At 40.9% G+C, this 24796-nt stretch overlaps 1 protein-coding gene across 1 annotated transcript; it reads left to right on the top strand.

Moving 5' to 3' along the window:
* Nucleotides 1–689: 689 nt before the first annotated feature.
* AMD1 (adenosylmethionine decarboxylase 1) lies at nt 690–24164 on the top strand. Its single transcript, XM_019443099.2, has 9 exons — nt 690–1141; nt 17466–17552; nt 18709–18835; nt 19399–19501; nt 20580–20622; nt 20746–20890; nt 21228–21320; nt 21397–21552; nt 21959–24164. The coding sequence occupies exons 1-9, from the start codon at nt 1032–1034 to the stop codon at nt 22097–22099; spliced, it is 1005 nt and encodes a 334-aa protein (XP_019298644.1). The 5' UTR covers nt 690–1031; the 3' UTR covers nt 22100–24164.
* Nucleotides 24165–24796: the final 632 nt, after the last annotated feature.

Genomic DNA, 24796 nt, shown 5'->3' with positions numbered 1-24796 from the left:
GCCACATGGTTGGAGGTAGGTAGAGCCCTCCGAGGCTGGGCGCCACGTTGCTTTTCCCTTTTTAAATAGGCAGACAACGCTTCGGGCTATTGTGTAAAAGGATCGAGAACTCCTTTTCCTCGAACATCAGCTAAGGCAGGGGCAGAATTAAAGCGCCTTCTAATCCGACCCTCGGCAACATGTGCGTCACGGACAAATACTGAGTTTTAATGTGTGGCTTCTTTCGTCCTGAGGAAACACATACTTTAGAGAATGGCCAAGTACCACGGCAATCGCGGTGAACTGCACAGGATCAAAACCACCACGCCATCCCAGCAGTGGCCACCGCCCCCGCCGAACCCCGCCAACCCTAAGGATCCACCCATGTTCTCTGCTAACCAGTTTAACGCAGCGCGGCGCACCCTTTCCCCACTCCGTTCCCGTTCTCCCCACCCATTCTGCATTCGACCCCAGGCTCTCAGTCGCCAGCCGGACAACACAGCGCCGTCTCCCGCCCAAGGGACAGCGCGAACCCAAACCGCAGCGCGGCGGGTAGCTCTCCGCGCTCCCGGCAGGCGGGCCGCCAGCCAGCCGCAACTCGGCGGCTGCTGATTGACAGGCGGGAACACCTATGAGCCTCAGAGGCGGGACGCTGCGTCACTTCCTGGCCTTTCGGGGGAGACGGCATATATAAATGCGGTGCTCACGCAGCGCCCTCGCTTCCACAGTATGGCCGGCGACATTAGCTAGCGCTCGCTCTACTCTCTCTAACGGGGAAACAGCGGACTACAAGAGACTGAACTGTATCTGCCTCTATTTCCAACAGACTCACGTTCAACTTTCGCTCACAAAAAAAAAAAAAAGCCGGGAAAATTTTATTAATCCTTTTTTTAAAAAAAGTTAATATAAAATTATAGCAAAAAAAAAAAAAAAGGAACCTGAACTTTAGTAACACAGCTGGAACAATCCGCAGCGGCGGCGGCAGCGGCGGGAGAAGAGATTTAATTTAGTTGATTTTCTGTGGTTGTTGGTTGTTCGCTAGTCTCACGGTGATGGAAGCTGCACATTTTTTCGAAGGGACCGAGAAGCTGCTGGAGGTTTGGTTCTCCAGGCAGCAACCCGACGCAAACCAAGGATCTGGGGATCTTCGCACCATCCCAAGGTGGGTGCTGGGGGCTGTCGCTGCCTGGAAGGCACCAGCCACGGGCTGGGGTCGGGGGCCCCGGGTTCCCGCAGGCTTCAGGTGGGGGCGGGTCCGCGGGCGGGGCTCGTTTCGGCTGCCGTGGAGGGGGGGGCTCGGTGCTGGGGGGAGCGGCCGCGTCCACGCGTGGCCCGAGCCGACTTCTCCCGCCGCCGTTGCCGGACCGGGCGCTGCCCGGGGGGAGGGGGAGGAGGCCGGCGCGCCGCGTGCTCAGGTAACGTCCCCCGCGCAGCGTGCGGGGCGGCGGGCGGCGCCACTCGGTGTGGTTTGTGGGCCGGCGCCGTCCGACTTTCCCCTCCGGAGTTGGCGGTCGGGACCCCGGGTGGGGGCGCCTTGGGGCCGCGCGGGCTGCCTCCCGGCAGGTGTGGCTCAGAGAGCTTAGTCAGGCGCTACTTCGGGCGTTCCCCTCTCGGGGAGCGGGGAGGGAGGGAGTGGGTTTGAAGCCGGGCTCGTTCTCTCCGCGTGCTTCGGGAGGCGGGGGCTCTCCCGGTCTCGGACTGAGGGTCTGGCGCGCAGGCCTCCCGCCCGCGGTCGGCGCTGGCAGCATGTGGCGCCCGGGCGGCGGGGATTGGGCGGGAGCAGTGGTGTCGCAGTGGCTGGGCCCCACCGCCGCCCTAACGTGCTCTGCACCAAAATCCTTTTCGGGGCGGCCCCGGAGCCCACCGAGGCTGGCCCCGGAGACTCTTGACCTTGGCTGTGTAACCTGTTACCGCGTCGGCGGGTTCCGGGCGAGGTGCGGGGTGGAGAAAGGTTTGTCTAAATTTACGGGCTAGAGGCCCGTCCGAGCCAGGACATAATACCTTTAATGCCTAAGCCTGCAAAGGAATCTGGGGCCCCAGCCTCCCACCGCCGGCAGTCACGCGAGAGCGCTGGGCTGATCGCGCAGAAAAGAAGAGGTCTTCTCGTGGTCTTGGGAAAGCAGAGAGCAAATGGAAGTACAGGCGGTTGCGAAGGTGCCTGGGCCTTTCCCGTGGCGCTCACACCGCTAGGCACCCCTTGCCTTTCCGCGCACAAGTGCGGCGAGTGTGACGGTGCGGCGGAGGAACCGGCGCGGCTGCCTCGTTGAGGCGACGACCAATGAGCTCCTGGGCCCGACCGAGAGCCTGGCCCCAGGGTGTGGGCCAATGGGCGTTTCAGGAATGTAGGCTGCGCTCGCTGCAGTCCCTGACAAAAAGCAACTGGAGAAGGGAATCCAGGCGGACACGTGCTGCCGGGACTTTTAAGGCAGTAGGTCTGTCTTGAAGGATCCTCTTGCTAAAAGCGTCGTGTTAGCTAGAATGTGACAGGTCTCATTTTTCAAGCTTTGTTCGACACTTAAAATGTCTAACGTAGCCCTTCACTATGTGCCAGGTTCAGCTTTAATCACTGTATTATAGGAGGCAGTTACTTACAAATACTGGGAAGCTTAGTATTTCCTCCATTTCACAAAGGGGGAAACTCCCTGGTGGTGATATGCGTCTGGTGAAACAATTGTGATCAGATAATCTAGAAAATCGTGTCATTGAAGAACTAATAAATACGTCTCTCATAAGGTGGTTAACAAATGGTTTTGCTCTGACTCTTTAAATGTTCTGAAGCTTTATTTGTAAGCACACATTCTTAATAAAGGGAAGAGGGCTTTTCTTCCTTCCAAGTTCTTAGGCAGAAATGCCAGAATTTAAGCTTGGGCTTTTTTGCTTAAGTTCCCTGAGTCAAGGAGGAGGGAGAAAGGGTTACAAAAGGGCAGTTTGCTTTCTGTAAGTAAGAACCACTGTTCCTTTGTACTTTGGTCAGCAGAAATTGTTTTGCTCCCTCAGTGTGGCTCTTAAAATGATGGCAAAAGTTAAACCTTCAAGGACAGAATATTGTTTTGTTCGTGATTTGGTGCGGTAATTTTATAGACCTTTAACATTCGTTAAATCACTATCTTGAGAAATTATACCACACTTAAGCTGTTGTAGATAGAGCAAGTAAGAACTGGAAAATCTGTTTAACTGAGAGGTCTTTTGGCAACCTTGGTAGGAACTTTCTCTGTGACCTGTCAATCAAGCATAAATAAATTGCCTCTGGAATATCTAAATTTGAATTCAGCATTTAATAACTAGCTGTTTGATGTCTCTTCATCTCTAAAATGAAGACAGTACTGGTACCTACCTTCATTGAGTAGTTGTGAGGATTAAGTGGGTTACTTTAGGTACACTACTTTAAAAACTGACACATAGTAACCAGTCTAAGTTATTATCTTTGGGGGTTTTTTGTTGTGAGGGGTTTGGGGTTTTGGGTTTTTTTGCTTTTTAAAGGCCATTTTTTTTCCTTTTCCCCCTTTTAAGCAAACAAAGTTGTAGAAGAAAATATGTCCGATTGTAGTCTAAAAGACTACGTATTAAAGGGTGTCCTAGCAATTTGATGTATTTTGACTCCAGTAGAGGAGATAGTGTCATTGGGGAGTTTTAGATTGCACCATTATAATACATTCTACGAAGTATTTTATCTTTGTAGCCTTATTTTTATTTAATGATAAAATTTTATTTAATGATAAAAATGTTGAAGGCAGAAAGGCCTTATCTCCACTCTCAGTCATCCATTAAAATGCAAACAGACATTTTGTGTAGTGTTTTGTGTCAACATACCACAATTTTTTCATTCTGTTAATGATCTTAACTTAGCAGGTTTGCATCCTATTTAAGATATCTTTACTCACTAGAGGTTAATGAAGATGTTCTTTTTTCCTCCTAAACTTTGTTTTGCTTTTTGTATTTAGATCTGCATTTCCATCTGGAATTGATTTTTATTTTTAATATAGTATGAGGGAATACAATGCACTTGAAGCAAAATTGGCTCATCTTTCCAAGCTTTAACTCCCAAGTTCATCTAGAACTGTTCTGTTAAACATTTCCTACTCTCCTGTAGGCCATTTAGTAGAATTCACCTTAAGTATAATCTGAACAAAGTATGTGATATGGAGAATCTTTTTACTAACTTCTCAAAGGAGACATGGAGCACACTATACAGTTTTTGGTTTTGTTATTTTAAGAAGAAAAATCCTGTCTGGACTGGGTTAAAGAATGCTGGCTAACAATATGGACAATATGGGATTTTTTTTTGAAGAAGATCATTTTCTTTTTAATGTTTATTGTTTATTTTTGAGGGAGAGACAGCATGAGCAGGAGAGGGTGAGAGAGAGAGGGAGACACAGAATCTGAAGCAGGCTCCAAGCTCTGAGCTGTCAGCACAGAGCCCAACATGAGGCTTGAGCTGACAAACGGCGAGTTCATGACCTGAGCCGAAGTTGGACATTTAACCCACTGAGCCACCCGGGTGCCCCGCTTAACAGTATGTTTAAGAAAAGCAGCATTCTGGGGCACCGGGTTGGCTCAGTCAGTTGGGCGTCTTCAGCTTAGGTCATGATCTCGCGGTTCGTGGGTTTGAGCCCTGCGTCAGGCTCTGTGCTGGCAGCTCAGAGCCTGGAGCCTGCTTCAGATTGTGTCTCCCTCTCTCTCTGTCCCTCCCCCTGCTCATGCTCTGCTTCTCTCTCTCAAAAATAAATATTTTTTTAAAAAGCAGCATTCCATATCAATAAAGGAATAGATGATGTGTTCTAAAACTGGCTTATTTCACACATTATAGGAAATGGCAGCTATGGGGAGGAAGTCTGTTAGAAAATTAGAAATTTTGAGGAGAGGAAAGGTTTTTTGCTTTTGAATTCGTAGCCCTGAGCTATTATTCTTAGTAATGAAGTGGGTTCAGATGGGAAATTGTAGTGGAGGCGAAGAGAATAAAAATTATGGGAAGGTTAGAGGTGTATTATTTGCACAGTTAATGTGAAACTATAAAAACTACAATCTATGGTGGTCATGTTGGAAACAACATTTAGGACAAAGTGGGATGTTCTGCCATTTCTCTCCTTCAAATTTTGTAAGCTACAATTTAAATCACTATCCGTATAATTACTGCTACATTCAGTTGATTGCTTTCAACAGGTGCACTTTAAAAAGGGTGGCTTGGAGATAGCAGTTTAAACTTTTTCAAAACTTCTTTGAGAAAGGTAACAAGAGAAGCTTACTTCAATAGGAAGCTTTTCTACTTAAAACCTTTTTACACTAAAAGGTTTCTTGGGTAGGGGTTGTAAATTCCTTCAATGTAAAATTACTGATTCTGCAATACTGTGCAATGATGTAGTCAAGTAAGGCAGGAGTTCTGGGAAAGTTAATTTTGAGGTGTGACTTAGAATCCTTGCAACCAGCCCTCATCCTTTACAAAAAATTAAATTGTAGTTTATAGTGCCTGATCTACTGCATCTTAGTAGGATCCAACTCTTTGGGTGACATGAGTGATAAAACTCTGCTCTGAAGGGTTTCTTCCACCTGCGAGCAGCATTCTGTTCCTTCAGACATTTACTTTGTAAAATTGAGATTAAAAAACATCTAACACGTGGAGCACTTGGGTGGCTCTGTTGGTTAAAGTGTCCGACTCTTGATTTCAACTCAGGTCATGATTTCATGCTTTGTGGGATCGAGCCCATGTCAGGCTCTGCTGCACTGCTAGCATGGAGCCTACTTGGGATTCTCTCTCTCTCTCTCTCTCTCTCTCTCTCTCTGCCCTTCCCGTTTGAGCTCTCTTTCTCAAAGTAAATAAATTAAAAAAAAATTTTTTTAAGCATCTAACATTAAATTAACCATTTTTTGTAATTTTCTTTTTTCGAGAGAGAGTGGGGGGGGGGGTGCAGAGAGAGTGGAATAGAGGATCCCAAGTGGGCTCTGCTCTCAGCCCAGAGTCTGCTTCACATCTTCTCTCCCTGTCTCCCTGCGCCTTCCCTGCTCCTGCTATCTCAAAAACAAACATTTAAAAATATTTTTATAATTTTAATTTTTTTTAATTTTTACTTATTTTTTTAAAATTTACATCCAAGTTAGCATATGGTGCAACAATGGTTTCAGTAGATCCTTTAATGCCCCTTACCCGTGTATCCCATCCCTCCTTCCACAACCCCCATTAGCAACCCTGTTTGTTCTCCATATGTAAGAGTCTCATGTTTTTGTTCCCTTCCCTTTATGTTCATATGTTTTGTATCTTAAGTCCTCATATGAGTGAAATCATATGATGTTGGTCTTTCTCTGACTAATTTCGCTTAGCATGATACCCTCTAGTTCCATTCACGTAGTTGCAAATGGCAAGATTTCATTCTTTTTGATTGCCAAGTAATATTCCATTGTATGTGTATATGTGTTTGTGTGTATATACCACATTTTCATCCATCCTTTGGTGGACCTTTGGGCTCTTTCCATACTTTGGCTTTTGCTGATAGTGCTGCTGTAAACATTGGGGTGCATGTGCCCCTTCAAAACAGCATACCTGTATTCCTTGGATAAATACCTAGTAGTGCCATTGCTGGATCATAGGGTAGTTCTATTTTTAGTTTTTTGAGGAACCTCCATCCTGTTTTCCAGAGTGGCTGCACCAGCTTGCATTCCCACCAGCTGTGCCAAAGAGATCCTCTTTCTCTGCATCCTTGCCAACATCTGTTGTTGCCTGAGTTGTTAATGTTAGCCATTCTGACAGGTGTGAGGTGGTATCTCGTGGTTTTGATTTGTCTTTACCTGATGATGAAGGATGCTGAGCATTTTTTCATGTGTCAGTTGGCCATCGGGATGTCTTTGGAGAAGTGTCTATTCATGTCTTTTACCCATTTCTTCACTGGATTATGTTTTTTGGGTGTTAAGTTTGATAAGTTTTTATAGATTTTAGATACTAACCCTTTATCTGATACGTCTATGTTGTTTGTAAATATCTTCTCCCATTCCATCGGTTGCCTTTTAGTTTTGCTGATTGTTTCCTTTGCTGTGCAGAAGAAGCTTTTTGTTTTGATGAGGTCCCAATAGTTGCTTTGGTTTCCCTTGTTTCTGGAGACATATTGAGTAAGAAGTTGGCTGCGGCCAAGATCAAAGATTTTTTGCCTCCTTTCTCCTCTAGGATTTTGATGGCTTCCTGTCTTACATTTAGGTCTTTCATCCATTTTGAGTTTATTTTTGTGTATGGTGTAAGAAAGTGGTCCAGGTTCATTTTTCTGCATGTCACTGTCCAGTTTTCCCAGCACTACTTGCTGAAGAGACTGTTTATTGGATATTCTTTCCTGTTTTGTCAAAGGTTAGTTGGTCATACGTTTGTGGATCCATTTCTGGGTTCTGTATTCTGTTCCATTGATGTGAGTGTCTGTTCTTGCGCTAGTACTATACTGTCTTGATGATTACAGCTTTGTAATACACCTTGAAGTCCGGAACATTTAAAGATATTTTTAAATGATGTGTACATCCAACATGGGACTTGAACTCCACCCTGAGTTCAAGGGTTGCACACTCCACCAACTGAGCCAGCCAAGTGCTGCATTGGGTTATTTATTTTTGTTCTTGTGGAAGTTCCTTATATATTCCTAATGTTTACCTTTTATCACCTATTTGATTTGCAAGTATTTTTTCCAGTTCTGTATTGTGTTTTCACTCTTTTGAATGCTTTCCTGTGATGTGCAAAAGTTAAGTTTGATAGTCCCATTTGTCTTTTTTTGCCTTTGTTGTCTGTGCTTTTTGTGTCATATCTAAGAAAGCACTGACAGATCCAGTCTACTGAAGCGTTTCCCCATGTCTTCTAGGACTTTTGTAGCTTTAGGTCTTAATTTTTGTCTTTAATCTACCTTAAATTAATTTTTGTAGATGGTCTTAGGAAGGATCCAACTTTATTATTTTGTGTAAACACCCAGTTTTCCTAGCACCATCAGATGACTCCCCCCCGCCCCCAACCCCCAATTTTGTAGTTTTGGCACCTTTGTTGAAGGTCATTTGAGGCATTTACTTATTATATTTAAAAGTATGGTCAGTTGTCCATTTGGGGTCTTGTTGAATCAGATAACAAGTCGTTTTAGTTGTTTCTTTTCCCTTGTAAACACTCCGGCTTGTTCTGTTTTTATTAAATCACAGACTCTTTAAGAAAACTTTAAATATAGGGGTGCCTGAGTGGCTCTGTTGGTTGCATGACTCTTGATTTAGGCTCAGGTTATGGTATCACAGTTAGTGAGATGAAGTCCCGCTTATGGTCACTATCAGCACTGAGCCTGCTTGGGATTCTGTCTCTCTCTCCCTGTCCCTCTGTCCCTCCCTGCACATAAGTGCACTCTCTCTTTCTCTCTCAATAAATAAACTTTCGGGGTGCCTGGGTGGCTCTGTCAGTTGAGCGTCTGACTTCGGCTCAGGTCATGATCTCACAGCTCGTGAGTTCAAGCCCCACATCAGGCTCTGTGCTGACAGCTCAGAGCCTGGAGCCTGCTTCAGAGTCTGTGTCTCCCTCTCTCTCTGCCCCTAACCTACTCGTGTTCTGTCTCTGTCTCTCTCAAAAATAAATAAACATTTAAAAAACTTTTAAAAAATAAGATTTTTTTAAAAACTTTATTTTTAACATTTTATTTATTTTTGAGGGACAGACCAAGCACGAGCAGGGGAAAGGCAGAGAGAGAGGGTGACTCAGAAACCGAAGCAAGTGACTCAAATCCGAGCTGTCAGCACAGAGCTGGACTCTGGACTCTGGACTCAAACTCATGAACTGTGAGCTCATGACTTGAGCCAAAGTTGGATGTTTAACTGACTGAGCCCCCCCAGGCGTCCCTAAAAAAAAAAAATTAAATATAAAATATAAAATTTTGCTTTTCTGGCATAGTGATCTAAGATTATTCAATCCATGTACTGTTATTAGTAAAGAGTATCCTATTTTGGGGTGATACATGATCTGGTTGTCTGGGATCCAATAAAGCTTTATTTACAAAAGGAGGCTTGGGGCGCCTGGGTGGCTCAGTTGGTTGAGTGCCCGACTTTGGCTCAAGTCATGATCTCGTGGTTGTTGAGTTTGAGCCTTAGGTTGGTGTTGGTTTTTCACCTTTCTTTTCATATACATGTATTGACATTTTTGGTTTTATTTCTCTCACATCTTGCCCCTTGATTTATTCACTCTCTGAAAGCCTGTGGGCTATTCTAAGATTGTCTTTTTGGTTGATAAACCATCCATTTGTTTTAACAAGTGTTGTGGGTTTTTGGTTTTTTTTTTAATGTTTATTTTTGAGAGAGAGCATGAGCAAGGAAGGGGCAGAGAGAAAAGGAGACACAGAATCCGAAGCAGGCTCCAGGCTCTGAGTTGTCAGTACAGAGCCCGATGTGGGGCTCAAACCCACAAACCATGAGATCATGACCTGAGCTGAAGTTAGACACTTAACCAACTGAACCACCCAGGCACCCCAAAGTGTTTTTTTTGTAATGTTGATTTATTTTGAGAGAGCACCTGTGCATGAGTGGGGAGGGGGCAGAGAGAGAGAAGGAGAGAGAATCCCAAGCAGGCTCTGCCCTGATAGCACAGAGTCTGATATAGGCTCGAACACACGAACCAGGAGATCATGACCTGAGCCAAAACCAAGAGTCTAGATGCCCAGCCAACTGAGCCACCCAGGCACCCCTAAAGTTTTTTAAAGCAATTGTGTTCTTTCATACTGTGACTTTGAAAAAATACTAGATGGTTTCTATTAGGTGAGGAAGAGCTTCGTTGCAAAAATTATTAACTAATGAGTGAGTGCAAGAGCATTCTGGTGTCCCTCAAGGTGGAAGAAGCACACTGTCTAGCGTTTACTAAAAACTTTGGACAGAATGCATGGATTGCATTCTGAGGATTCTGGAAAGTAAATGTTAGCAGGTGAATTGGAGAAGGAAACCATAACTCAAAATAGCACTGAGACAGCTATGATTTCCTGTTTTTTATTTCCTTTGGTTATCTCTTGGGGTGTTCTGAAAAGCTGCCAGAAGCTGGTAACCGCACACTAGGTGCAGACAAAAAGAGCTCCGAAAGAGGGCCAACCTGGTCCAAGAGAGTGGGGGAAAATCTTTTTTGTTTTTGTATTGCTTTGCTTTGTGTGTGTGTGTTTTGGCCAGAAGAACTGTGGTCCCAAAAGTAAAGAGCATCATGGATATATCCCTGTTGCTATTTTTTCTTTTCATTTCCCTGTTTGGCCGGAGAGGGACAGATAGTCAAGGCAGAGTGGAGAGAATCAAGAATTGGGCCCTCACCCTGAACCAGAAATTGTCAGCAAGATTATGGGGAGGAGAAAGATGAAGAAAGTGATCCCATAAAGATTTATATGAGTACCACTGAGCTGCTCCTGTATGGATTTGATCACAATTTATCAAAGGCTTTGAAAAGTGATAGGTCACTTCCCAGTCCCAGTCTGGCCACTGGGTGACAAGCAGGGCAGATCTGAATACCATGGCAGGGGCTTTCATAACTAAACAGAAATCATAACATATAACCCATAGAAGTTGGGTAAAAACTTGAAGACTGAACTTAACCATTTCAATTGCCTGCTAAATCAATTTTTTTTAATTACTTTTTTAATGTTTATTTTTGAGAGTAAGAGAGGGAGACACAGAGTGTGAGCAAGGGAGAGGCAAAGAGAGGGAGACAAAGAATCCTAAGCAGGCTTTAGGCTCCAAGCTGTCAGCACAGAACCCGACATGGGGCTCAAACTCACAAGCCGTGAGATCATGACCTGAGCTGAAGTCAGATGCTTAACTGAACCACTCAGTTACCCCTAAAACAATTTTTAAAAATCAGCATGCTCCATAGGATTTAAACAAGATTTAAAATTATATAACATGATCAAAATGCTAAGGATGCAATCATAAATTAATAACAAATCACCAGGAAATTCTCAGCATCCATCAAAGGAAAAGGACTGCAACTTCAAGGTGATGCAGATCAAGATTTACAAACAGCTATCATAACCATTCCATAAGAAGTAAGAGCGAATTTTTTTTTTTTTTTTTTTGGGGGGGGGTATGTGAGAGAGACAATCTGAGGGGGGTAGGGGCAGAGAGAGAGGGAGACACAGAATCCAAAGCAGGCTCCAGGCTCTGCGCTGTCAGCACGAACCTGATGTGGGGCCTGAGCCCAGGAACCATGAGACCATGACCTTAGCTGAAGTCAGCCATTCAACCAGCTGAACCACCCAGGTGCCCCTTGAAGTAAGAATGAATACTCTTAAAAGGAAAGACGAAGTCTTAGAGAAATAAAAGAAAAAATTTAAAAATACAACAGGAAAGGGGCACCTTGGTGGCGCAGTAGGTTGAGCATCTGACTTTAGCTCAGGTCATGATCTCGCAGTTTGAGTTCGGGCCCCACGTTGAGCTCACTGATGTTAGTGCAGAACCTCCTTTGGGTCCACTGTCCCCACCTCTCCCCTGTTTGTACTCTCAAAAAAAAAAAAAAAAAACCCAGGAAAATAACTACTGGAATAAAAAGTTTATTGGGTGGGCTTTAGTAGAATGGAGATGACAGAAGATTGACTGAACTTGAAGATAGATCAGTAGGAGTTACCCAACTTGAACAACACAGAAAAGATTGGAAGAAATGTCCCAAAGGTCTCTCAGGTTCTGTTCAGACCAAAAAGTTTAATATGTTTGCATCAGCAGATTCCCCAGAAAGAGAAGGGTGTGTTGCAGGAAAAAACCTGAAAACAGAACTATGTTCATTATAATGAGTAGATTCTACAACTAAATTATTTGGCCGTGAAATGAGTAAGTTTCATTTATGTAGATTAAAATAAGATGGCATTTCAAGTGGAATGATCTAGTTAACAAGATAAACTTACCTTTTTAATAAGAATTGCCCTCTAAATACCTGAATTATTAGCGTGACAAATTGAAACAGTAAAGGATCATGTAACTATTTTAAATTTAAAAATTTTAGGGCTGTAGCAGGGGGCCTACCTGGCTCATTTGGTAAAGCATGTGACCTTTCGATCTCAGTCATGGATTCAAGTGCCACGTTGGGCATAGGGATTACTTTTTAAAAATAAATGAAAATTCTAAGGCTGTTATTTCTCCAAATGTCCATAAGACCTCATCAGAATAATTACTTATTGCCAAAGTCAACAAATATTTGAGGACCTTCTATGAGCTGGACTAGGCACTGGAGATAAAAACAATACAACACAAAGTCCCTAACTACATGGAATGAGTGTAGTGGGATTGGCATGAATACCAAAATAGCCACATAAATACTAGGTAAGCATTCTGAGGGTTTTTTTTTTTTTTAAACATTTATTTATTATTGAGAGACAGAGTATGAGTATGGGAGGGGCAGAGAGAGGAGGAGACACAGAATCCGAAGCAGGTTCCAGGCTCTGAGCTGTCACTACAGAGCCCCATGCGGGGCTCGAACCCACAAACCGCGAGATCATGATCTGAGCCACCCTAGGCGCCCCAGCATTCTGAGTTTTAAAACCCTTTGAGGTGCCTGGGTGGCTTAGTCAGTTGAGGGTCCGACTAAGGTCATGATCCCAGTGGGGTTGTCAGATTGAACCCCATGTCGGGCTCTGTGCTGAGCGTGGGACCTGCTTGGATTCTCTCTGCCCCTGCCCCCCACCATTATGTGTGCACGTGCTCTCTCTTTCTCTGTAAAGTAAAAAAACCTTTTAATGACATTTGGTCTGGTGGGAATAGTGAGGTGATTTGAGCTAGAAGAAGGGGGCTGAGGACAGGAGTTCTAGGTAGGGTGAAATCCATTCCAGCAGTACTCTCACTCCCACATGGCATGATATGGGTAAATTGAGTTTATGGTGCCCTATTTCTAGGAATGGTTGGTGGAAAAGCCCAGTGTGACTGAAATACTGGGAATGGGGATAGAGCTAGTTACCTGTATATTTTGTCTGTGTGTTTTATTTATTTCAACTGTTCTTCTGATACAGTGTCTTTATATTGCAAAATTTGAGTCAAATGAGAAGGGGAATGCCAGGAGATATGAAGATTAGATAATAGTTTATTCTCTGGGTGTAAAAAAGGATCACTCTGTAATGAGGGGACCTGGAACTGTTGAGGGATAGATTGACTATACTGAAAATAAAGAACGTAAGCTTATAGTGACTGGGATTCCTAGCCCCTTACCCTGTTTTGCCTACTAGAAATCTTAATGCTCTTTAGGCAAGAGAATGGAGTATTTGGGTAATCTGACTTGCCCAGGAAAGAACTTAAAAAAAAAAATAGTGATAGGGAAGGAGTTCCGCAGTGAAACCACCCAGTCACCGTGCCCTGTATAAAGGCCCACAGTAAATACACCCCATCCGGGTGTGTAGACCTTCTGACTAGCTAAGTCTTAGTACCCTATTCTTGGCCAAGAATCACTCAAAAGAAATGCTGAAAGGAAACAGTTGGGGGAAGATCTAAGGATAAATTAATGCATAGAAGACCAAACCAAATGAAAAAGCAGGACAGCTTTTAAATCCAGAGAAAAACAGTTATACAAGAAAGAAAAAGTTCATGGAGCACAGTTAAAAGTCTTAACATACTGTTAACACTGCTGTGTGATTCATGAAAGTTAAGAGAATAAATCCTAAGAGTTCTCATAGTGGAAATTTTTTTCTTTTTTTGCTCTTTTTATTGTATCTGAGATGGAATGTAAACTTACTGCAATAATCATTTCACAATATGTAAATCAATGCTGTAGGCCATAAACTTACATACAACGATATGTATGTCACTTACAAAACTGGGGGTGAGGGAGTCAGCATGGATAGTGAATAAAAACTGAGAAGGGGTGATAGGACTCAGTAGCATGGCCAGTGAGTGTAGAATTCTAATGGGTGAGCTGAATTTTAATGGGAAGTCATTAGGTAAGATCTAAATTAGATAAGCTCTAAAGAGAGACCCCTGTGCTTCAAAATTCGACTTAAAGCTTCTTGTATTTATAGTGTATTAATTATAATTAATATTTATATTAATATTGTATTAACATTATTTACCTTTGTGTTCAGTATTTTGGACACAGTATTTTTTTTTTTTTTTTTTTTTAAGTTTATTTATTTTTGACAGAGACAGAGTGCTACCATGAGCTGGGGAGGGACAGAGAGAGAGGGAGACACAGAATCTGAAGCAGGCTCCAGGCTCTGAGCTGTCAGCACAGAGCCCAACGTGGGGCTCGAACTCACAAACTGAGATCATGACCTGGGCTGAAGTCGGATGCTTAACCGACTGGGCCACCCAGGCGCCCCAGTATTGGAATTCTTATTATAGGTAAATTTTGTATGCATTATGTAATTTAATCTTTATTAGTCCTGTGAAGTAGGTCTTATTGCCCACCAGATATTTAAAAAAAAAAAAAACCTTGGGACACCTGGGTGGCTCAGTCAGTTGAGCATCTGACTCTTGATCTCAGCTCCAACTCAGCTCTAGTCTTGATCTCTGAGTTTTAGGGTCGTGGGTTCGAGCCCAGGCATGAGGCCTACTGGAGGGGGGAAAAAAAAAAAAAAAGCCTATTTATGGAATACTGGGTTCCAGACACCTGGGTGGCTCAGTTGGTTAAACGTCTGACTTCAGCCTAGGTCAGCTCAGGTAATGATCAGATCAGTTGGTGAGTTTGAGCCCTGCATTGGGCTCTGCGCAGACAGCTCAGAGGGTGGAGCCTGCTTTAGATTCTGTGTATCCCTCTCTCTGCCCCTTTCCTGCTGATCCTCTTTCTCTGTCAAAAATAAACATTAAAAAAAAATTTTTTTTAGAATACAGTGGGTTCTGAAATGCATATATTAGTGAATTTTGAGTCTTAGAAATGGGAAAGCCCAAGCTGTTGCTTGGCTTCCTAAAATAAGAGGATTCAGATGATCAGTTTATATTGTTCAGAACTGCGTCTTAAATGCAACTTTTTTTCTTTCCTAAATAAAAAATTGTACCATTTTAAAAATTTGAAACAAACTGCAAAAATATGTCCCACTCTAATGTGTATTTAAGTTTTTTCAGATAGGTGTCAGTACTGTTCAATTTAACTAATTTGCCCAACGTATTAATGTAATCACTGCCTTCTCTATTCGTCACATAATTGCCCACTGGGCCAGTAATAATCTCTTCTAAAAATGATGAAACAGGCACAAAATGCTGGTAGGATTGATTGGCACTGTGCTTGATTTTTTTTTTTTTTTTTAATTTTTTTTAATGTTTATTTTTGAGAGAGAGAGCGAGCGACAGAAGCAGAGACTGAGAATCCTAAGTAGGCTGCTGTTAGCTCAGAGCCAGAGGCAGAGCTCTATCTCATGAACCGGGAGATCATGACCTGAGCAAAATCAAAGGTCAGATGCTCAACCAACTGAGCCACCCAAGGCGTCCCACCTGTTTTTGTGCTGGCTGTATTGTTGAGGATTTCTTTCTTTCTTTTTTGTATCTTTTTTTTGGTATTATTTATTTTGAGAGAGAGCACAAGTGGGGGAGGGACAGAGAGAAGGAGAGACAGAATCCCAAGCAGGCTAATAATCCGTATCATTAGTCCAGAGCCCCATCGCACCCCTCGAGATCATGACCTGAGCCAAGATCAGGAGTTCCACATTAACGACTGTGGCACCCAGCACCCCTGTTGAGAATTTCTTAAAGATTATTAACTGGATAAGAAAACTAACCATAATATGCTCTTTTGGGGGGTATTCAAGAATGATCTGCCAAACATTAAGAGCCTTAAAAACATTTCTAGCCTTGGGGCGCCTGGGTGGGTCAGTCCATTGATCCTTGGTTTTCTGGCTCAGGTTACGAGCTCACAGTTCGTGAGTTCAAGCCCCACGTGGGCTAGCTGCTCTCAGCCTGTCAGCACAGAGCCTGCTTTAGATCCTCTGCCCCCCCCCCCCCCCCCCCCCCCGCCGACTCTGCCTCTCCCCTGCTCATCCATGCTTGTGCGCTCTCTCTCTCAAAAATAAATTTAAAAATACTAAAAACACATTCCTAGTATGTTTTTTTAACTGGTAATTTTAAGTTTGTCCTGTGGAACTGTTTTATGTATTTCTGTTTATAGTGGGCATGTTAAAGAGGAAGCACTTTAAAAATTTTTTTTTAATGTTTATTATTTTTGAGGTGGGGGGAGGGGAAGAGAGAGAGGGAAACACAGAATCTAAGCTATCAGCACAGAGCCTGATGCGGGGCTTGAACCCACAAGCCATGAGATCATGACCTGAGCTGAAGTTGGACGCCTAACCAACCAAGCCACCCAGGCACCCCAAAAAGGAATCACTTCTTAGGTCTCAGATAAATTAAAACTACTTTATTTAGTTATGCCTATTTGACTTCCATTTTGCTGTCTATTACCTGTACTTAACAGACTACTTTGTTGAAATGGACATTTCCTGATCCTATTAAAGAGCTTGTAGTGTTCCCAAAATTGCCAGCAAAAGCCATTTTTCAAGTTTTTTATGTTCTTAGACTTTATTTATTTATTTATTTATTTTTAATTTTTCTTTAACGTTTATTTATTTTTGAGACAGAGAGAGACAGAGCATGAACGGGGGAGGGTCAGAGAGAGAGGGAGACACAGAATCGGAACCAGGCTCCAGGCTCTGAGCCATCAGCCCAGAGCCCGACGCGGGGCTCAAACTCACGGACCGCGAGATCGTGACCTGAGCTGAAGTCGGACGCTCAACCGACTGAGCCACCCAGGCGTCCCTGTTCTTAGACTTTAGACACCACTAGGTATTATGATCATCAGCTGCCAATTTGATAGAACATAGTATCTATACACTGAGTACCAGTTTACTTGCTGTCAGGCCTTTAAATCTTTTTGCCAGGCTAATCAGTGAAGAAATGGTGCTCTTTAAATTGTAATTCCAATAGTAAGGTTTAAAAATCTAAGAATTTGAGGGGCGCCTGGGTGGCTCAGTCAGTTGAGCGTCCGACTTTGGCTCGGGTCATGATCTCGCAGTCCGTGAGTTCAAGCCCCGCTTCGGGCTCTGTGCTGACAGCTCAGAGCCTGGAGCCTGCTTCAGATTATGTGTCTCCCTCTCTCTCTGCCCCTTCCCTGCTCGTGCTGTGTCTCTCTCCGTCTCAAAAATAAATAAAAACTTAAAAAAAAAAACTTAAAATCTAAGAATTTGATAGACAAAAAACATCCCATTTTAATTTCTTTACTGGCTTGCTGGTGAAAAGGTAATGATTGTCCTTGGTTTATGGGCCTTTTTAATTTCCTCTGTGCATGGCTTACTCATTTTGTCATTTGTTTTTTCTTAGTAAATTGTAAATAGTGTATAATTTCCAGTTTTCCAGTTTACTCTTTGTTATTGAGTGGATATGTCGATTATAGATAGACTTTAGAAATAAATCTAAATATTATTCATAAGAGAAGATGGAACAAGAATGTGACAACATAAAAAATCCATTGTGTAAATTGTTAGAACATTCAAGTGTGAGAGTTTTATAATTTTTATTCAAGTAGTCAAGTGCTGTTATGACTTAATCACATTTTTTTGTGTGTTAAATAATAGATCCGAGTGGGACATACTTTTGAAGGATGTGCAATGTTCAATCATAAGTGTGACAAAAACTGACAAGCAGGAAGCTTATGTACTCAGGTAAGTCCTGCAAAAACCAGCTTTTTAGCTACCTAATAACAGTCTGAACCATACATTCATTACATGGAATCTCAAATTGTTCCTCTGGATTTTAGTTCTATAATCATTTTTACTTTGAGAAATATAGTATAAAATAAAGTTTTTTTGTTTGTTTGTTTTTTTAAGTTTATTTACTTATTTTGTGAGGGAGAGAGAGAATCCCAAGCAGGCTCCACGCATCAGCACAGAGCCCAACACAGAGCTCAACCTCATGAACCCTGTGAGATCGTGACCTGAGTTGAAACCAAGAGTCTGGACACTTAAACTGAGCCACATAGGCACCCCTAAAATGTTTGCTTTAGATGTCCCAGTGTGTTCTGAAGTTTTACCTAATAGCTCTTCAAGATGGTTGCCATCTTTACCTCCTTGTAGTTAGCAGAAAGTATCTGTAAAAGGTGGTAGAATGGCATTGTCCTTTTGCCCTCAGCCCCAGATAGAGAGGCCTTCCTGTTTAGTGTATGCCTCTCAATGTCAGAACTTCGAGCAAAGTGAAAACTTAGCTTCTTCCTGTAAATACAATTGCTATAATAGAATAAAGCCATTCAACATGTTTATAGGTACAAAGCTAATTTATTCAATGAAAATACTAATTTCTTATACGTGTTATAATGGACCTTGGGGCTACTGGATTAACAAGGTACATAAGGTGTCTGGTTTGTTTTTATCACATGCTTATTATGTGCTAAGAATATAATGGTGAGTAAAAACAAACATTCCTTTTCTTCATGGAGCTTATTATCTAGTGAAAGAAATAATGAGATGGTTACAGAAATATGTGTGAGAGTGGATAGTACAAGGTGAGACATGAATTTAGTAAATAATATCCTAAGATAGGTGAGGTGAGGAGGAAAGTTTAATAGTAAAAGGGGGTTTGTATAATGAGCTAATATGCTTTGTACCTGATTCAAGACCTGTTTGTGGGGTTCTAGAACCTTAAGCTCATTTTTGTATACTAGAAAGGGCGGGATACTGTAGTACATTTTATGCTTCCTTGAGATCCTCACATTTTAAATTAATAGCCAAATTTTAGATTGTAAATGATAATCCAATAATAGATGAATTGTATCTCAGTAATACATAAATGCCATTATAACATTGTGACTTTTTCCAAATGCAGTGAGAGTAGCATGTTTGTCTCCAAGAGACGTTTCATTTTGAAGACATGTGGTACCACCCTCTTGCTGAAAGCACTGGTTCCCCTGTTGAAACTTGCTAGGGATTACAGTGGGTTTGACTCAATTCAAGTAAGTAATCAAACATTTAATCCTTTTTTCTAGACAAATGTTAGGGTTCTGTGATATGCCTAGTAAATAAATTTTTGTATACTTCTTAGTTGTAGTCACTGATTTTTTTGAAACTAAATGTATACACGTTCTCAAAAATCATTGTTTCCATGCCTATTTAAAACCTCAGATCCAAAATTACTGCTCTAGAAATAATATACCTTGTTTCTACTGCTGTTAAGACCCATCATGTATAGATTGGGTATTTTTTAGTTTCTAGAAACTCAGAGATGTGATCTGCATTCTTAGTACATTGTTGATACTCTTCTCCAGCTTAAATAAAGTTGGTCTGTATGACAGTAATTCATGGATATTGGTCTGAAACCTTGCTCTGACACCAGGGCCTTCATTTTTGTTTGTTGGCCAGCAAAAGATCACCTATCTTTTAAACCTATTAAAGGGAAAACATGTTAAATTTCATTGGAGAAAATATTTATAGATTTGATTTTGTTATGCATATGCAGAAAATAGTTGACTAGGAAAGGTGATAGAATTCTGTGTATGAAGTTATCTGTCTTTTTCAGAGCTTCTTTTATTCTCGTAAGAATTTCATGAAGCCTTCTCACCAAGGGTACCCACACCGGAATTTCCAGGAAGAAATAGAGTTTCTTAATGCAATTTTCCCAAGTAAGTTTAAATAGAATTGAAACTTGTTTCTTTAGAGGTTATATCCTTTCAGAGATCTTTTTATATTTGTGAAAGCATATGTATGCAAGGATATATATTAAGGATAAATATGTCAATAAAATTAATTACAAATTCTAGAGTGTATATATGCACGGTAAGGTCAGTATTGACAGGATGGAAGAAGAAAATGAATTGATAACTTGCCAGAAGGAGACATGATCTTTGTCTAGCCAGTTGCTCTAATTTATATCTAATTTAATGGTTATGAAGGCCGTGCTCTCTTCCTTCAGAAAAAGGTATAGTGACTTCATAAACCCATGCTAAGATGCTGTTCCATATAAGAAACTTGGGCTTGGCATTCTATTCAGGAATTGAACTGGCTTAAAAATGATAAACACAGTGAGATCATAGTGTCACTTCAACCAAATTGGCAAGATTTTCTTCCATTTACTAACTTTTTATTTATAGGCCGTCCTTTTTGAACTTCAAGGTCAGGGAACTAAAAGTTATCTAATCTAATACCCTTAATACACTTATATTCTAGAAGAGGCTGAAAACCTAGGATGATTTTACTAACTTGGCACAAAACCATTCACAGGCATGATTTAAGATTCCCCCCCTCCTCCCTCACAGACATGATTTGAAAAGAAAGTCCAATTTCTATCCTGTTCTTAATCTAATATGAAACTATACAAGGCTGTATCAGTGCCGAGTATAATTTAGTGTAAGTATCTTCCAGTTAATTTACTGTGTTAAATGAGGCTTTGGAACAACAATATGGAAGGAACATAATACATAAATAACTTGTATTTACGTGGGAGTGTAGAGAAACAGGTGATCAAATTCCATTTCCTTAATGGAGTTTTAGGGGGAGAGGGTGAGCCATACTTTTCTCAGCACTCAGACTAACTCCCTAGCTGAAGTATATCTCTAATGATTTTTTTTTTTTTTAAATGGGATGATGAGATCCTGCCTGCTTGGGAGGGAAGCACTATCACCCTAGCTATTGGAAGAGTGGAGGCTAAAGTATCCTATGAAATGGAGCTGTTAAATTTATTTTATTCTCCTCCCTCAACAGATGGAGCAGCATATTGTATGGGACGTATGAATTCTGACTGTTGGTATGTTGGACACAGTTCTATGGGGGTTTTTTTGTTTTTTGTTTTTGTCTATATAGGATTTATTTTAAATTGCTATTTGTCATTTTCAGAAACTTTTTTTTTTTTTTTTTAACTTTTATATAGGTACTTGTATACTTTGGATTTCCCAGAGACTCGGGTAATCAGTCAGCCAGATCAAACCCTGGAAATTCTGATGAGTGAGCTTGACCCAGCAGTTATGGACCAGTTCTACATGAAAGATGGTGTTACTGCAAAGGATGTCACTCGTGTAAGCATTTTCAGGAATTCTTCTTTAGGACTAAATATTTTAACTCAAAGTGTATTCTTTTCTTCTTTTTTCTTTTTTCTTCTTTTAATGTTTATTTTTTATTTTTGAGAGAGAGAGAGAGACCGCATATGAGCAGGGGAGGGGCAGAGAGAGAGGGAGACACAGAATCTGAAGCAGGCTCCAGTCTCTGACCTGTCAGCACAGAGCCCAATGTGAGCTGAAACTCACAAACTGAGAGCATGACCTGAGCCAAAGTCGGATGTTTAACCGACTGAGCCACCCAGGCCTGTAAGTGTATTTTTCAAATTTGTATGTAATTCAGTCTTTCCTTTCCCAGGAGAGTGGAATTCGTGACCTGATACCAGGTTCTGTCATTGATGCCACACTGTTCAATCCTTGTGGGTATTCGATGAATGGAATGAAATCGGATGTAAGTAATATTTTGCTTAATTATTAAATATTTAAGTGTACCCATTTCATTATTAACATAAAACTGTTTCTCTAAGGGAACTTATTGGACTATTCACATCACTCCAGAACCAGAATTTTCTTATGTTAGCTTTGAAACAAACTTAAGTCAGACCTCCTATGATGACCTGATCAGGAAAGTTGTGGAAGTCTTCAAGCCAGGAAAATTTGTGACCACCCTGTTTGTAAATCAGGTAATTTGTTTTATTACTGACAATAAAATCTTACAGGAAATGAGGATAGTGAATCATGTCATAAAACGTATCCTAAGATGGCATGTAACAGCAGATATCTAGAAGTACCACTGGGTGAGGTTATTAGTAGAAGCGATGCTTTGTTATTGATTAGACTTGGTCCTTGTTTTATATCTAGCCCAATTAATGGGTTCCTTCTGTCCTGTTTTCCCTGTAGACAGATGGGGAGGTGGGGGGACAACATAGGACGATGCCCCTCTCCATCCACTCACGGGACAGCTAAAGTATTCAAATGCCACAGTTTCTTTAAGATAGTAGTCTTAAATACTTTTTAAGTGACTGTCGTGTTTGAAAATACTTCTGCAGATTGGAAGCACTAATGATTGGTTTAAATTCTTTTCCCCAGAGTTCTAAATGTCGCACAGTGCTTTCTTCGCCCCAGAAGATTGAAGGCTTTAAACGTCTTGATTGCCAGAGCGCTATGTTCAATGATTACAATTTTGTTTTTACCAGTTTTGCTAAGAAGCAGCAACAACAGCAGAGTTGATTAATAAAAATGAAGAAAAAACGCAAAAAGAGAACACACATAGAAGGAGGTGGTGGCTGCTTTTTAGATATTGATACCGGGGGCCGTGCTTTCCATAACCACCACCTTGTAGCTGCAGAAAGCCCTAGATGTAATGATAGTGTAATCATTTTGAATTGTATGCATTATTATATCAAGGAGTTAGATATCTTGCATGAATGCTCTCTTCTGTGTTTAGGTATCCTATGCCACTCTTGCTGTGAAATTGAAGTGCATGTAGAAAAAACCTTTTACTATATGAAACTTTACAACACTTGTGAAAACAATTCAATTTGGTTTACGCACAATGTAATATTTCTCCAGGTATCATCCAAAATTCCCCACAGACAAGGCTTTCGTCCTCATTAGGTGTTGGCCTCAGCCTAATCATCTGGGACTGTTCTATTAAATTGCTGCCAGGATTTTACATCCAGTTACCTCCACTTTCTAGAACATATTCTCTACTAATAGTACTGAAACCAATTTCTACTTCATACAGATGTTTTTTGCAACAGTGATTAAAGTTTATCTTCCACGAGTCGAGTCCTCTTCAGAAAATGATTGCAGTTACCCATTTTGTGTATTACTATTTTAACATTATTGCTTCCTTTACCTGTACTTCCTTTAATTGATTTCATTCCTTGCCATGGTGTCTTGCCTCCCGACCCCTCCCCCCCTCAATAAAGCAATATACTGTTACACTGTGGGTTTATACTAATCTTATACCCGGGAGGGGGAAGGGGAATGGACCCTGGGCTTAATTTTATTTAAAGGTCAAAGGAGTTTGTCCTCCTTTTATATTGGCATGGACTCTTTTGGGAGATAGTGACCAAAATAAACATGGTGATTAGCAAAGAAGACACATAAATTTTATTAGGGTATACTGGCAGAACTGTTCCAGAAACTGTATGCCATTCTGTATTCCCATTAATGAGATTAGCTTCTCATGAGTACCATGCCTTTACTAACTTGCTAAGTGGTTGTGTAAAAGAATTTTTATCGCTAAGTTTATTGGCAAGGAAATAAAGATAAAGGTTGTATTGGATTTAGTAAGTCATCTCAGATGATTTACCTTAACTTTTGCTTTTAGCAGCTATCTCCAATAATTTTCATTCACAGTGTATCATAAACTTTGGTTCAAAATGGAGTCTGTCTTTGCCATGTTATGACTTAAAGTTCTTTGACTTTGTGTGATGCATTATGATGGTGTTCTGACTTCCTGGTGTTCTTTCACCATGGTTTCATAGGATCAAGTGAAACTTCCCAGACTGAGAACTGTTCAGGGTATTCAGACATACAGTGAAGCAGAATGCTATCCATAAGACATAAAATTCCAGACGTCTATGGGAAATGACTAAAAATACAGGCTTTGAGGAGTTGGCATCTTTTAGGTATATTTGCAAATACTGGGATATAAGCAGCTGAGAAAACAGCAAAGTTGACTAAATTTTGTATTCTTGTCCTCAAATTTTTTTGATTCTTTCTGGATTGTTGCAGTGATGTTTTTTTGTTCCTTCCGTATTTATAAATGAAACACTTTTTTTAGTGTTTCTAAACATAAAATCTACTTGGTTTGAAATCAAGTGGTTGGAACACAAATTTTGACTTTTATTTTAAGCATGTTGATTCAAAGTTTCATTGAAGAAACTTTCAGTCAATGGATCAGTTTGATTCTGTAATTAGCACACAGTACCTAATTAATGTTTTGTACTGTTTTGAGGACCAATGCTCAAAGTGGATTTTGTTCTTGAACAGTGTCCCAGTAGATTTGATGACATTTGTTGGCTTGAGGTCTGATTTTTTTTTTTTTTTCTAATAGATTTAAGATTTCTATCTAATGTTGAAAACTGCACAAATTTGTATGGAATAAAGCCTAGAAAAATTAAAACTGTAGATTGAATAGTAATCAAAATTAATCCTAGTGTGTATGATGGAGGAGGGAAAATTTTGGTGCCATAATTTCTCTCTTCATGGTGTTGGACTTAAATCAGTTGAAATGTATTTCTGTACCACAATTTAAGCTTCAATAAAAGTTTGCTTAATTCATTGTCTAGTGACATTCAAAAAGTTTTTTGTTGATGTATTTTTTAAATAGTATAGACCAAATACTAGCCATCTGCAATTTTTATAATTTGAGGGAATTGGTATTTGGTGGTTATTGTCCAATGTTTGAGTAATCATGAAGACAGAAGATTTTTAAGCTCCTGGGAGAATAAGTAATTTATACTCAGATTTAAACATTTCTTATTAGTGGCTTCATAACTAAAGCTTAAGAGAAATAGCTGGGCTATATATATACCAGGATATCAGAGTAGAAGAGGTAAGTGGTAAGAATAAAAAAGTGTGTTTGTGAGTTTGGAGTTAAGTCAGAAGTTTGAAGGTGAAATGTTCCAGGTTTTATAGAATAGGCTCTTAATAGGTGAGGGAGAACAAGCTATAAACTTAACTGGAACAAAGTTATAAGCTTAATCATTTTTGCCATGTAGGTACATGTCTCATGATCACTTATTTGGCAAAATTTCAGTTCTTCAGTCCCTGTCTATAATCTGAAAATTGGAATCTTATAAAAATGTGTATTCAGATCTTTTTCAGAGAAAAGTATATTAGAGAATATTTTCTAAAATGTGAGTAGGAAGGGGGTTGATCCTAGTTGTTACATATGTGATGTGTGTAATACCT

The sequence above is a fragment of the Panthera pardus genome, unplaced genomic scaffold (genome assembly GCF_024362965.1).
Source record: "Panthera pardus isolate Hobbes unplaced genomic scaffold, ASM2436296v1 HiC_scaffold_17, whole genome shotgun sequence".
Lineage (NCBI taxonomy): Eukaryota > Metazoa > Chordata > Mammalia > Carnivora > Felidae > Panthera > Panthera pardus.
Note: the sequence above shows the minus strand (reverse complement) of the source record. Positions and strands in the feature narration are given on the sequence as shown.

Coding starts and splice junctions, on each gene's coding strand:
- AMD1 (XM_019443099.2), top strand. CDS start 1,032: ATGGAAGCTGCACATTTTTTCGAAGGGACCGAGAAGCTGCTGGAGGTT. Junction 19,502..20,579: donor TCTTAATGCAATTTTCCCAA/GTAAGTTTAAAT, acceptor CTCCCTCAACAG/ATGGAGCAGCATATTGTATG. Junction 20,891..21,227: donor CTGCAAAGGATGTCACTCGT/GTAAGCATTTTC, acceptor TTCCTTTCCCAG/GAGAGTGGAATTCGTGACCT.